The sequence below is a fragment of the Xyrauchen texanus genome, chromosome 3, assembly GCF_025860055.1.
Source record: "Xyrauchen texanus isolate HMW12.3.18 chromosome 3, RBS_HiC_50CHRs, whole genome shotgun sequence".
NCBI classification, from domain to species: domain Eukaryota; kingdom Metazoa; phylum Chordata; class Actinopteri; order Cypriniformes; family Catostomidae; genus Xyrauchen; species Xyrauchen texanus.
Genome location: NC_068278.1, coordinates 35413353 through 35427850, shown reverse-complemented (window position 1 = coordinate 35427850; position 14498 = coordinate 35413353). Strand labels below are relative to the sequence as shown.

General features: G+C 37.6%; 3 protein-coding genes and 5 non-coding genes across 8 annotated transcripts; 1 reads left to right on the top strand and 7 right to left on the bottom strand.

Annotated features, from left to right (window-relative positions):
• Positions 1-253: 253 nt before the first annotated feature.
• Positions 254-3071, bottom strand: surf6 (surfeit 6). Its single transcript, XM_052107441.1, has 5 exons — positions 2845-3071; positions 2408-2506; positions 2046-2240; positions 1875-1954; positions 254-1671 (listed from the first exon to the last, which is right to left on the bottom strand). The coding sequence occupies exons 2-5, from the start codon at positions 2499-2501 to the stop codon at positions 958-960; spliced, it is 1083 nt and encodes a 360-aa protein (XP_051963401.1). The 5' UTR covers positions 2502-2506; positions 2845-3071; the 3' UTR covers positions 254-957.
• Positions 3072-7795: 4724 nt separating this feature from the next.
• LOC127624620 (surfeit locus protein 1) lies at positions 7796-9429 on the top strand. The gene is given in 7 exon segments (XM_052099419.1): positions 7796-7948; positions 8023-8081; positions 8147-8202; positions 8205-8357; positions 8422-8485; positions 8654-8713; positions 8715-9429. Coding segments are annotated over 7 exon segments (639 nt in total). The 3' UTR covers positions 8809-9429.
• A 698-nt stretch (positions 9430-10127) lies between these two features.
• Positions 10128-13801, bottom strand: rpl7a (ribosomal protein L7a; the record flags this gene model as incomplete). Its single annotated transcript, XM_052099407.1, has 7 exons — positions 10128-10275; positions 10418-10487; positions 10688-10818; positions 12544-12623; positions 12873-13013; positions 13305-13454; positions 13669-13801. Coding segments are annotated over 7 exons (810 nt in total), but the record flags the coding sequence as incomplete, so codon positions are not given.
• On the bottom strand, positions 10570-10641 carry LOC127634025 (small nucleolar RNA SNORD36). The gene has a single exon (XR_007969308.1). It is a non-coding gene; the product is annotated as a small nucleolar RNA SNORD36 (small nucleolar RNA).
• Positions 12381-12456, bottom strand: LOC127634028 (small nucleolar RNA SNORD36). Its single transcript, XR_007969310.1, has one exon. It is a non-coding gene; the product is annotated as a small nucleolar RNA SNORD36 (small nucleolar RNA).
• On the bottom strand, positions 13158-13227 carry LOC127634046 (small nucleolar RNA SNORD24). The gene has a single exon (XR_007969322.1). It is a non-coding gene; the product is annotated as a small nucleolar RNA SNORD24 (small nucleolar RNA).
• Positions 13551-13622, bottom strand: LOC127634040 (small nucleolar RNA SNORD24). Its single transcript, XR_007969321.1, has one exon. It is a non-coding gene; the product is annotated as a small nucleolar RNA SNORD24 (small nucleolar RNA).
• Positions 13802-13861: 60 nt separating the features above from the next.
• Positions 13862-13931, bottom strand: LOC127634036 (small nucleolar RNA SNORD36). The gene has a single exon (XR_007969317.1). It is a non-coding gene; the product is annotated as a small nucleolar RNA SNORD36 (small nucleolar RNA).
• Between the last annotated feature and the right edge of the window lie 567 nt (positions 13932-14498).

Sequence of the window (14498 nt, the reverse complement as noted above, 5' to 3'; positions counted from 1 at the left end):
CCAAGATGTACAGTTAAAAAAAAGGTTACATTTTGGTCTGTTCTCACCCAAAACCGATTAGCTTCAGAAGACATTGCTTAAACCACTGGAATTTTATGGATGACATTTATGTTGCCTTTATGTGCTTTTTGGAGCTTCAAAGTTTCAGACTCCATTCACTTGTATTGCCCTACAGAGCTGAGATATTCTTAAAAAAATCTTTGTGTTCTGCAGAAGAAAGTAAAAACCCATCTGGGATGTCATGATGCGATCATTTTAATAACTGATATGTTGTAACTAATATGTAATGATCACTCTTTTTTTTTTACATGATTTTTTCCAAACACGTTGGATACATTCTAATATGCCCTACTTACCCCAAAGGACAGAGCTCTTGATGTGAGCACTGAAGGGAGTATTACTGCATGAATGTACCCTTTGCAAACAGTCTTGTGGAAGTGTCAGTAGAAAAAAAAGAAATGTGAAAAAAATATTTTCAGACATTCTTTTGGAATGACTCTTCAAGTCATTGCTCCTCAAGGGCGCAAAAATGCAATTTGGAAAAATGCAATTAATTAAAAGAGGACCAGAGTAAGAAAAACACATGTGAACACAAAATATGCTCTTTATAAAGCTGAAATCTTAAAAGTGAAGACAAAATTTTTTCACAATGACATTTTACCAAGGTGTAATATATTGTTTCAAGGTAGTCTAAAAAGGAACGCTGCACAAAGCAAAGGGGGGCAGGGGCATATTAATCTTTAGGTTGAGCAGTACGTTTTCTTTTTGGCTGACCAGGGAGGTCTCTCTTAGTTGTTTAGCCATCTGACGGTGGGGGCACAAGGAAAATATATAGAGTCAACCTGGCCATGAAGCAAAGTATTTTTATTTTCAACAGCTGAAGTTCCCATTTGTTTAATGGCTTTCCATTGTCTTTTCCACCTTTCACATATCTTCACCTCGTTTCTCACTTTCCGCCTACATATTGGCCTTCTTTAGATCCTCAGCCAGCACACAACCCTTTTTTCTTGCCTTCTCTTTGTGCTTCTCCACTTTGGCATGCTTGCGTTTCTGAATATTCCTACGCCTCTTGTCTTGTCTCTTTTGCATCTTTTCCACCACTTGCTCACTCCTCTCTGCCCACTTCTTTTTCCTCTGAGTCTTCATTTTCTCCTTTCTCTTCAGGGATGCACGCAAGAGGTTCTCATTGTCTTTGATCTTCAAACCTTCAGCCTTGTAGAGCACATTGGTCCACCTCATCTTCTCTTCCTCTTTTTTTGCTTTGCCTTCATCCTTCTCCCTAAGTTGCTCCAGGTGAGCTTTCCTTGCCTCAACACGTGTTAAAAGCTGCTTAAAGTTCTTCCCAGTGAGTGGAGTCAGCGTTCCTTTAACTTTTCTTTTCTTTTTCTTCTGCATCAACTTTGTTCCTTTGTCCACATACTCTTCTCCAACCTCCACCTTGTTGAAGACCATGGAGCTCTGCTCCTCTTCGGCGGGCTTGCTTGACGTAGAGTTAGCCTGGGGTTGGGGAATTTCTGGTTTTTTTACCTCTTCTCCTGCCAGCAAATCTGCACTCTCTGTAAACTTTTTCATTCTAAATTCTTTCCTTTTCCTCTTACGACGCTCCCTTTCTTGCTTTCGTTTCTCCCGTTTCTTCTTTACTTCTTCCGAGGAGGGATCTTTAGGAGTGCCCTGAAAAAAAAGTAGACCTTAAGACTTGGCTTTAACTCTTTAAAAGGCTTCATAAATAATTTTTTCAAAAATCATAATGACCAGACCACATGTGAAATGAGATACAGCACATAAATTAAAAGCAAATTGTTACAAAACATGATGGTTCAGATACACAATTTTTATTCCAAAATATCAACTTTCAGTCCAATTGTAGCATGTACCTGTCCACGAGACTCCTCAATCTTCTGGTGAAGCCTCTGACGAAGAATGTCTACAGTATTAAATTCCGGTGATGTTCCACCTATTAGGGATGAAATTAAACTGCATTACCATTCAAAAAGAATGAAGCATTTTGCATATACTAATATTGTCTCTTACTAAATGCTTTTTACCCTCAGGCTTCTTTTTTGTCTCAGAGGTCCCATTCTGAACAGTTTTTCTCTGTGCTGGAGGTGCTGCGAGCTGAATGGTCTTTTGCACTGGTTTCTTTTTGTTTGAGCTTATTCTATCTCCTTTTACTGGCTTCTGCTTGTTCTTTTTCTTCTTGGGAGGAGCACCATCATTTACCCCATTACCTCGGTACGGAACTGAATAAAGGGTTAATTTAACTTTTAACAACTTTTTCCTGCTTCTTCAACTACTGATTTTAAGAAACTGATATTTAAAAACAACATCATCAATTTCTTTAACACTATAGATAGGTATCCATTGAGCATTCACTAATTCATGTGCAAGTAACAAACCAGAACTTTACCATAGGGTCTTTTTTTTGGCTCCTTGTTTTGGGAAACACATACTTTATGGGTCAACTTCTCCAAGTAATCATACTTTGCAGCAAGACTGGCCATATTTCCTATTAAAAATATATAAAAACAAAACAAATACAGATGAGTAATTGCACATACAAAAAGGTACCATGGTGCCACCATTTTTTTTACATGGTACAAACGTGGTTATTTTATACCATGGCAGCACCATGGCACTGCCACAGTAACAAAAAAATGTAAAAGCCCACTAAACCTAATTACGAAATAAAAAAAAATAAATAAAAAAACGTTAGCAGTGCAAACCAAGTACTCTATGCCTAGCATATCATATCGCTGATCATAATATGTTCGTATAAAAATATAAATAAAATATAAACACACCTATTAATATATTATACGAGTTTAAACAACGAAACATATTTACCTGGCGCAAACAAAAAAGACAAGCTAAATGTGACAGTACCACTATTGGGATCTGGAAACTGGAGAATGAAGAAGGGAATAAAACAAAGGCTGCAGAACGTCACATGTTCACAGGGATAAAAACTAAATCCGACAAAAGCCTTGAAATAATATAGCTCTAATAATGTTGTCAGATCTGCTATATTTTCAGAAACACTCCACACGTGTGTATGAAGAGAGTTCACAGTCCCCGGAAATGGTTACAGTGTAAAAATTCCCCTGACAGCATGCTCAGTGGTTTCAGACCAAAATCGACAGCTGGCAGCGGTCTTCTTCTTCTGGTATTGTGGTGGTTGGCAAACAAACGTATTGCGCATTTCCGCCACCTAATGAGATGGAGTGTGGAGCATCAACGTTGAAGAAAAAAGGGAAATTACCATTCGCTCTGCTTATTTATCAACAGTCCATCCATAGCTCTCCAACTTTAATACTTATATTCCCAGCATTTCTCCAGTACTTTCTTTACTGGGTGACTGTTTCCACGTCCTTTTACTGAAGTCTGATATACCATTCTTAATTTCATTCTTCTTAACTCTAAAGGCAATTTCCCCATTTCCACTTGAAACTCCTGATGATCTAAACGCATCGCAACATATTCTTAATGCCTGTAACTGAATTGTCAATCTTTTTCTTCCATGACAATGATGCTGACTGAGCTATATATAAAACCATAGTGAATTGTAGATATGATTAGAGCACTGTATATTCTCCAAAGTGATTGTCAGCTAGCACCACTGACGTGCGGTCTGGGTAGGCAAACTAGGCACTGCCTACCCTGCCAAAATTCAAAAATAAAATGTTTAATATATAATAAACTTGTATTTGTATTTTTACTTTTTATTCTTGTGATTTATATATGCAATATGTGTGTTATTCCAGTTGTTTAGACGTTATGATGACAAATGTAGCAGTTACGCATAATCAACTAAAAACAAATGGTAGAATAAGCAGTGCTTTTACGGTCCATTCATTGCAGACAAGCGGAAAACCCATGTTGCGCATGCGCACTTCGATCCTGTATTCTTTAACATGTACGGCAAATAGCACAAATCTGCTGTGCCATTTGACGTAAATATGTTATGCCCGTAATCATCTCCGTTACGTATCAGACATGGACCAATTAAAATCGAGATATTCCTGGACATTTGCGTAGGTAACGTCATTACACCACAGCTAGCGTACATGCCTAATCCCCGCCAAATTCAAAATCAAAATGACAGCACCGGCCGTAATCACGGAATTAAGAATTTTTTCCAAGCTCGATTTTAATTCCAAATATGAGTTAATTGCAAGAGGGCGGTCTACGCCAGCCTTAGATTGACTAGTACAGCAAAAGGGCCCAAAAAGTATCCGATCATTTCAAACTGATTGGTATGTAAGAAAAGATTGGCTATGTGGCTGTGCTAACAATCAGCGGCTGTACTGCTATCCCTGCCTGCTTTTTTTCAACCAGTCAGACTGTTTGGACTTCAGCGGGATATTGCCGATGATATGCCGCGCTTGTGCGTAACGTTCACTGTTTACGCGCGTGTGTGTGTGTGTGTGTGTGTGAGAGAGAGAGAGAGTGTACACACGATAAACATCCTGATTTGTACATTTCTTGATAGCCGCGCTTGTGCGTAACGTTCACTGTTATTACGTATTATTAGCTTAAACAATAAATCAGGTAATCTGGCTTTCATAACTCAGTGCCTAGCCTCTTTAAGACATCACCGCACGTCACTAGCTAGCACCCCAGTCTTTTCCAGCCAAACATTTAAGTATATGTATACCCTTCTTGCATTTGTCAGCTATTTTCTGAATATGACTGCTGAATGTCAATTTTGAATCCATTCACCCAAAAATCTTACCATTGATACCTGCTCTAATATCTGCATTTTCATTTACATTTATGCATTTGGCAGACGCTTTTATCCAAAGCGACTTACAGTGCACTTATTACAGGGACAATCCCCCCTGGAGCAACCTGGAGTTAAGTGCCTTGCTCAAGGACCCAACAGTGGCATCTTGGTGGTGCTGGGGCTTGAACCCCCGACCTTCTGGTCAGTAACCCTGAGCCTCAACGACTGAGCATGTTTTTTTTTATTTTGTATTTTTTTTATTGATGCTCAAAAAAGTACAGCAAGTAGTAACAGTCAACAACAAAATACATACAATAAAAAAAGAGAGAGAAAAAAAAAACTAAACTAAAAGCTGGGGGTGCACATAATATAAAATTGTACATATTGACAAATTATGAGAATTACATGACACTGAAAAAAGGAAAAGAACTGCAAACAGATAATGTTATTAAGGCTTTTTTTGTTCTCTGACAATTTAATTGAAATGTGGTATTTTTGAAGTTCTTTCATAAAAACAAGAAAGAGAGGTTTAGCATTTAGATATTTAAATTTATGAACGTGGAACTTGGCGAGTAACAAGATCAGATTAATTACATAAAACTTTTTAGATTTATCATAATCATCAAAGCCTAGTAACACATCCTTCCAATACAACAAACTCATTTCTCTCAGCATGTTATGTAGTTGACCTGACAGCAAATTACAACAATTTCAGCAATCATGAGCAGTTTCAGATTTATGTTGATGTTCTCTAATAACACGTTTAGGATAGTTCGAGGCAGTTCATTTTAAATTTCAAAAAGCAGTTTGCCATTATATTGATTTACTATTAGAATTAAACACTTGAGTGTTTGAAATGTGGTTTGCACATTGATGTTATGAAATAGATTTTCTGCTCGCCCGCTGTCAGAGTGCTTGGACATTTTATTTAAAAAATGTGTGTAACGCATTCTTGGCAACTCAACTGAAGATTTTTTTTTGTTTTTACAGGACAAGGCTTATTCAGAGGCGAGGATGCTCAAGTTCTTCAGTGTAATTGTCTTTTATATTTTCCTTTGTTCTTGATCATTGACTATATCCAGAAAAAGTCTGTGCAGTTAATTTTAAAAGAAAGGTTTGAAATAGTGTGTTTCAAGTATACATGGGTGCAGAGTATATGTTTTATTATATTAATATATAATTAAAATATATTAGACTAAAAGCACACCTGTAAAATACATTTTCTTTTCTCTTTACATCTTTATAATTCTTCTAAAATGTACCTCAAACCAGGGGCGTGTCTAGAGCATTTTCAGTGGGGGGGGGGGCCATGCTGGGGCACTGCCTCCAAATGGGGTGGCCGCCAGTGACCAAAAAAAAAAAGCTAAATTCTACAGTATATTACGTAAATCCTATTGATTTTATTATTTTTAATTTAACTTGAATAAAGTTACTTGTAAACAAATGTAGCTATAAAGCACATTTTTGATTAATTTAGTTTTTTGTCATCCCTGTATATATCCATTAAGTTAAATTTGAGAGCCAGTGTTTATTATTTTTAGTGTTTTCATAAAACTAACAAGTTTATAAAATAAAAGCAATTTTAATAATGAGCAATTTTAAAAACCCAGAATCAGAAACGATGTCAACTATTTTCTTTTAATTAGTTTGGCCATTACAATATACAGTAGTTTTATTCACAATCTCTTTCAAATAATAATAATTTAAAGAATTTAAAGAATATCAAAGTCCACCAAATTCCATTAGCTTTACATTCGATTAACCAGTTTTCTAAAGCTTCGGGCTACATTTAAACCTAAACAAATGTGTAATGATAACCCTGCATGAGTTTCCTTTGCAGTCATTATCTAATATACAAATTAAAAGGGAAGTTAAATATTTGGGGATTATTATTTCTAAAGATAAAGATGTTATGGAGAATAACAATGTGTTGAATAACATAGATAAATGTAAGTCCATATTGAATAGATGGCTGCAGAGGGATCTTACACTTTTTGGAAGGGTTCTTTTATCTAAAATGGATAGTTTGTCCAGACTCATCTATCCAGCCTTCTCCTTGCCCATATCGACACGAATGATTAAATTAATAAATAAGGTGAATTTTAAATTTATTTGGAGAAATAAGTGTCAGTACATTAAAAAGGAGGACATGATTAAAAAATATGAAGACGGTGGGGTGAATGCTATCGATTTTGACATTATGAATGGTGTTTTGAAATTGAAATGGTTAAAATCCTTCATTCAAAATAGCCACTCCTTTTGGTTTATTGTCCCCAATGCTATCTTTAACAAACTGGGGGGAATACACTTTCTGTTATGTTGTGACTTTGAGTGCACCTCGTTACCAGTTAAACTTTCAGCCATCCATCAGCAAGTGCTGCTCTATTGGAAACTATTGTTCAAACATAACTTCACTCCTCACAACACTCCAGTTCATAGTGTGTTTTCTGTTCTTTGTACTAGCTATGCTCAACCTATGGCTGAACAATTGAGGTTATATTCAGAGATTTGTTGATGTACCTTGTTTGTTTGTGTTGTTGAAGGATAATAAAATTTAAAAAAAAGTATGTCGAAACAATTTACGGCAATTGTAGACAGTAGTCATTTGAGAAAATTGTTATGTATATTTTGATAAGTCACTTGTTATTTGTATCATTTTTTTTATTAATAGAGATGACTTTATTAAGCTTTAAAAAAAAAAAAAAACTTCTTTGAATCACGAACTTCAGTAGAGTCTATAAACTGATTGGCCGTAAAATGAACCAATCACAAGACATCTTATGGGGGGGGCACCTGGGGTGGCCAATCGAATTTCGGGGGGCGCCCACAGGCCACCCCGTAGCCCCGCCCCTGTCCCTTCTCACTAAAAGCGCTCGAGCTTGTTAAAGAGTGGCGTGCTGTCATAGCAACCATGTTACGTTCCAAGCACGCAGTTCTGAATATAAGGTAGTGAGTCACACTTTGACAGTGTTAAAAGATACACTTGGAAGATGTAGACCATACCCAAACAGTTAGTCCATTACAACTGTACTGAAAGTTTGCACAGACTGATGTAATTTCAAAAATCCGTAGATGTTTATTTTAATAGGTAAACTAGGCAGATTCGGTCGACAGTCAAGTTCCACTGTCGCTCGAAAAGAGAAAGGAGAGGACAACTTTCTGAAGTGGTTTCAATTGTAGATACCTGACACCACCTTTTGTCTCGGAGCATGGCATCAGTGCTGTGTGTGTGTCTGATGAAATCCATAACTAAAACAGGAATTACCTTTTATTGAAAAGCCTTCCATTTGATGTTGAAGTTGAAACGCAGGAAGTGGAAGTTGGAGCTGATCCGTAAACTCCAGAGCCTGTAGTGCGAGTCTTTGAACTCCTTCTCCACATTTTTGCATCAGTGTTGGTATGATCATGTTACTAACAATATAGTGATTTAATCTGTCTGTGAGACAGTCCGATGGAAATTAAGGAGCTAGAGTACAGGCGAGTGGATATTTTGATCACTCTAAAGAGTTGTACATCTTGCCTCGCTCCCCTGTGGATCCTGAGAGAGAGGCCCGGGAAGCAGGCAGGATTTTTTCCAGTGGGGAGAGTGGAGCTAATGTTATAACACCATTCTACTATACTCATCTGGGGCACAAACATACTCATTCGACTTCTACTTAACTGGCTGGGCTAAACATTCTGCATTAAGACCATGGATCCCATCTTGGTGAATATCCTAGTTTATGTTCCCAAATATAAGATTAGACCAGGATGAAGGGACAGGTAATACTGTCTTTCTAGACGGCCTCTACTGTAAACACTGTACACTCCTCTTTTATGAATTACTGAGTCCGATAGCCTTTCAATTAAAAATTAAGGTAATAAAAATGTTTGGTTTGTATTTTTCTCAGTGATAGGTGTTATTGTTTCAGGGTTTTATTTTAAAAAAAGGTGACAGAGAAAGGACCTTATTAGCGTGATGCATTTATCAGAGCAACGGAAACCACTTCTCTCAAAACAATGTGGAAGCTAACAGGTGGCACTACCCCCCAACACCACCATTTAGACAGCACAATACCCAGTGGTCCAATAGGTGGGCAGACTAGAGTGACGTGTGTCATCACGTGTGTCAAATGCACAATCATTGTTTTAAAGCATGAAAAATACATCAAAGATTGGATTGTTTTACCTTAAATCTTTGAAATTACACTTACCCAATGAATCGAAAATCTATGCTTTTTAAATGTTAATATTTTTTTAATTTAGTAACTTCCATCCAGTCGTAAAAATAAGCAGTTCTTGATTTGCATTACAATTGTGCAGCCTTTCTTTCCTTCATACTACATGTGGTATGCAAAGTTCAAGCATATTGCATGATAAACTATTCAGCACTGTGCCTTTATGTAGTATGCACTACAGAATGTCATAGCTTTCGTGTTGTTCTTTTTGTTATAGACTTGGATTTGTTTAATAAAGACTATGCGAGCACAAGCAAAGGTAATGCATGAATAAGCTTCGCTGCTTGCAAATATATAGTACTTTTATGCATTATACGGATACAATGAAACCTTCAGGACATAATAAAAAGCCTTTGAAAGGAAAATATAAATTGACCTCTAGGACTGAATTACCTTCCAGAGGGAATTTGTTCCACAATATTTCACACAAGGTGCATTCCTGAATAAAAGCTGTGTTTTTTCATTTTTGGGAAAGTTTTTTTTTTTTAACCCCCCCCAAAAAAATCATAATTTACTCTATTGTCATCCCACATGCAACTTCATTCTGCTGAACACATTTTTTTTAGAAGAATATCTCAGCGCTGTAGGTAAGTGAATGGTGACCAGACCGGTCAAGCACCAACAATAACATAAATACAGCATGGAAGTAATTAATAAGACTCCAGTGGTTAAATCTATGTCTTCAGAAGCAATATAGTAGTTTTAGTTGAGAAACGGTTCTACACAAGTCCTTATTTACTATAAATCTCCACTTTCACATTGAACGTGAAAATGCATTTAATAAAAAGGATTTAAATAGATCCCAAGTGCTTGCATCACTTCAGAAAACATTAAACCACTGTAGTCTTATGGATTACTTTTATGCTCACAATGTGATTTTTGGAGCGTGAAAGGTCTGGCCATGCTATAAAACTTGCATTGATCTACAGAGATGAGGTTTTTCTAAAAATCGGTGTTCAGCATAAGTCATTCACATCTGGGATGGCATGAAAGTAAATTAGAGAATCTTTATTTTGTTACGAACCATCCCTTTAACTATACCTAATCTGCATGTACTAAACTTGGCAGCATTTTACTGAGTTTTCACTAATGATTTTGAAATATTTAAGAAGAGTAACAAAAAACACATTTTGAAAAGTTTACATTAAACCTAATGTTAAAACAAGAAGGCAGTAAAACTCTTGGGAACTTGTGTGGACATTTATTTATTAAAAGACAGATTGCAGGAACTCAACCCAGTTTAGTAGCCAGTTCCTTGGCCTTTGCCTTCTCAAGTTTAGCAATGCGAGCAGTTGACTTAGGACCCAGGACGTTACCTCCCCAGTGACGACGGATCTGAAGAAAGAATTAAAATAAATTATTAGTAATAGACTCATCAATTAGAGACTCATAACACAAGCTTTGACATGGATATGTGTTCAACAGATACTTTCAATTGTGTATCAGTTTTGATAACTTCTGCAGCACATAAACTGACCTCCTCATATCTGTCATTGTAGTTGGTCTTGATGGCCTCCACCAGTTTGGCAAGAGCTGCTTTGTCTTCGCTAAAGATGGGAGGAAAATAATAATTGTTAGCCACAAAACCATGATGTGCATAATGTTTAAATCAGTTCATGACTGCAAATCTTTGCTCAGGGTTAAAAAGCTCTTTGAAACCACACGGTTTGTTCAGGTGAAGAAATTCAGACATCATAGCCATAAGTGCAGCACAGGAAAACGCAACATAAGCATGTATGTTACTCACGGGTTAGTCTGTGTGAAGGCAACAGAAGTGCAGGTCTTTCTGTGCACCAGTCTGCCTAGTCTGGCCTTGCCTTTCACGATGCAGTATGGGACACCCATCTTGCGGCACAGAGCAGGCAAGAACAACACCAGCTACACAGAAGACATTTCAATGAGTAAGTCATCTATTATACAGCATCTATTAAGACACCACTGCAAAATTATCAGTTTCTCTGGATTTACTATTTATAGGCGTGTTTGAGGAAAAACTAACATTTGTGTTTTATTCTAAAAACATTTCCCCCAAAATTCCAAATAAAGACGAAAAGTACTCCAGTAAAATCTATTTTCTTAACATCTTTATAACTCTCCTAAAACTTACCTCATACATTCCTTTCTAAAAAGGACTTTTTTACCTTCACTCTAAGCTTCTTGCGCTTGTTAAAGAGTGGCGTGCTGCCATAGCAACCATGTTACGTTGCGTTTGTCCTACGAAGGCCATCTTGTTTAAATTAGATTATAATAAAGGAGGACACTTGGTATGCTGCAGCCTTCAAAGGACATGTCTTACCTAGCACACAGCCTTCCAAACGAGAGACAGCCTTTATGCCACTGCAAAAATTCAAGCACCTCTGCTTTGTTTGATTGATTGTGGCCATCCATCTTCCTCTTGATCACATTCCAGAGGTTTTCAATGGGGTACATGTCTGGAGATTGGGCTAAAAAAAAAAAAAAAAAAAAAGAATTCTCAGAGTTGGGAAACATTTTCAGAGCAGAAGGAATTACATTTTCCTCCAAAATAACCTTGTACATGTCTTGATTCATGCGTACTTCAAAGACGATTCTGCTGGATTTCCCCCCTGCTAAAATCATCAATCCTCCACTTGGTCCTGTAATGGTTAGACGGAGACCTGGAGAGGCATACAAGCCACAGTCTCTCACCCACTGTGAAATTTGGTGGAGGAGCGATGATCTGGGGGTGCTTCAGCAAGGCTATAATTGTACAGATTCATCTTTGTGAAGGATGCATGAATGAAGCCACGTACAAGGTTATCTTGGAAGAAAACTTGGTTCCTTCTGCTCTGACAATGTTCCCCAACACTTTTTCCAGCAGGACAATGCTCCATGCCACACAGCCAGATCATTCAAGGTGTGGTTGGAGGACTACCGGAACAAGGCCCTGTCATGGCCCAATCTCCAGACCTGAACCCCAATGAAAACCTCTGGAATGTGATCAAGAGGAAGATGGATGGAACTGCTTGAATTTGGGCACCAGCAGTAGCATAGTAAGCCAACAGCAATGTGAAAGTTTGGTAGAGAGCATGCAAAGACGCATGAAAAGCTGTGATTGAAAATCAGGGTTATTCCACAAAATATTGATTTCTGAACTCCAAATTTAAAACATTAGTACAGTTTAAAGATATGAACTCGTTTTCTTTACATTAATTGACATCTGAAAACACTGAATCTTTTTGGATCAGTTTTAATTTTCTGCAAATTCATGCACTTAATGACAATATTTTATAATAGGAATTTGAAAAATTGTTAATAGTTTATAGAACAAACAAGTGTTCATTTCACTCAAACACACCTATCAATAGTGAATCCCGAGAAACTGATAATTTTGTGGTGTTCTTAAATTTTCCAGGAATGTAGATCAACAAGCACCTATAAGAAAACACTTATAAGAGGTATGCCATGTATTTCTAGTGGTTGTTGCTCAGTCTAAAAACCTAGTATTTTTAATCTTCAGCATGAATTCAGGTGAAGAAATTCAAAGCATCATTGCAGACACCCACAAAATTATTTCAGACTGCAAGATTGGCTATGCCTCTTTACAACATCACCGTGGAACAAAAAAAAAAGATTGACACTCACCTCAATGGGATCCACATCATGGGCAATAATGACCAGCTGAGCCTTCTTGCTTTCCACTAATGTGGTCACTGTGTTCACACCTGAGAAAGACATGTTAACGTGTGGTATATTGTGGACAGTTTACCACTGTCTAGACAAGTTTTTCACATTCTGAAAGACACTGACAATATAGCAGATGCCATGTATACAAATGGTTTGGTTAAGGCTAAACACCAAAATGTGATTCTAGATGACTACATAAATATAATCAAACCAATGCAATTTTGAAAACTGTGCATCACTAGTTAAGATTAAATACTAGGCAAATCCTAGCATCCCAAAAGACTAACCTGCACGTAGAACTGGTGGCCTCTTGGTGGGCACGTCACCCTTTCCAGCAGCCTTCTGTTCAGCACGAGCCAGCAGTCGCCGTTTCTTCTCCTGCTTAGTCTCGGGCCTGTATTTGTGGGCCAACTTGATCAGCTGGGTAGCTGCAGGAAGACAAGGTGTAAATGTAACAGGAGCATATCAGCACTTTTTAAATGAGTCTACATTAAGAAAAACAAAAGCATTCACTAATGTTCAAATAGTCCATATTTGTTGGAATTTTCTTACATTAAATTCTAATCAACAAGTGCATCAGTGATCTTGGTGGGGTGTCTACACTGATAATTCAGATAGCAAATATTCTTCACATCATCTGCACATCAAGTATTTGAAAGCAAATCATTGCTGTAGCAACAGCCTATTTTACTGCATATAGACTCCAGTCAATAACTCACCAGTCTGGCGGTCCAGAGCCTGGGTAAACTGGTTGATTGAAGGGGGAACCTTCAGACGCTTGTACAGGATGGCCCGCTGGCGCTGCAGCCGAACGTAACGTGGCCATTTAACGAATCGGGTCAGATCCCGCTTCGGCTGGATGTCCTGACCTGGAGAGGTGATGATTGAAGTACACAAGTTTCATCTGAAAAACTACATTAAAAAGGTAAACAACTTCTCAATTGGTTTTTCAATAGTAATACAAATGCATCAGCGATCTTGGTGGGAGATTGTCAGCATTGCGGTTAAGATAGCAAATGTTCATAACATCATCTGCATTTGTACAAAGGTTAAGCTCTCCTTAAAAGCCAAGTTGCTACTCACCAATGCCAAAGTTCTTGGGCCTTTTCTCAAACAGGGGATTCACGACTTTCTTGGCTTCATGCTTCTTGGCGACTGAAGGGGCAGGTGCCACCTTCTTCCCCTTAGCCTTTTTCCCTTTAGGCTGGGGAGATATAAACGGAGTTTATTATCCACTTTGAACAACAAGTTCACAGACAACTTTGTTTTTGTGGCTCTTGCTCAGAATTAGAAAGGTCTGATCTACACCAAAGTTTCAGGTGAAGAAATTCAAGACATCATAGCAAAAGCCAAAGAACGGATTGGTCGAGTGACACCAACTTCCAAGTTGTGTTTCTCACATGCCTCTTAACAACTTGGATCAATTTAGCATCGCACACACTTACATACGGATCAAACGACAAAATATATTTCCACTAAACTTAATATCCATTTTATCAATTCACAGGAGGTTTAATGCAAAGAATGTAACAGCACTTTTGTGTTCAGCAAATGCCAGCAGGACGACCGGATTAATTTTGGCCTAACAAACTAGTCAGCTAACGAGTTAGCATTCGCATTTAGAACCTATGATACAGCCACTGTAAATTATCATGATATACGTATGTTACAGTACCGACAAAAACCACTATGACCGGTTAGAAATGTCACTTCTACGGTACCGAGAAGAACAACTATAAACAGCGTCAAGTCATTAAATGCGCCACTTACCGTGGCTACACCTGTGACAGTAAGATGACCCTTCACACCTAAAAGATCCGTTCTTAATGTAAACACTTAATTCCAATTTTTGTTCAGATGGAGAGCATGGACACTTTCTTATCCATAATCAACATTTTTTTAAAGTCTACACT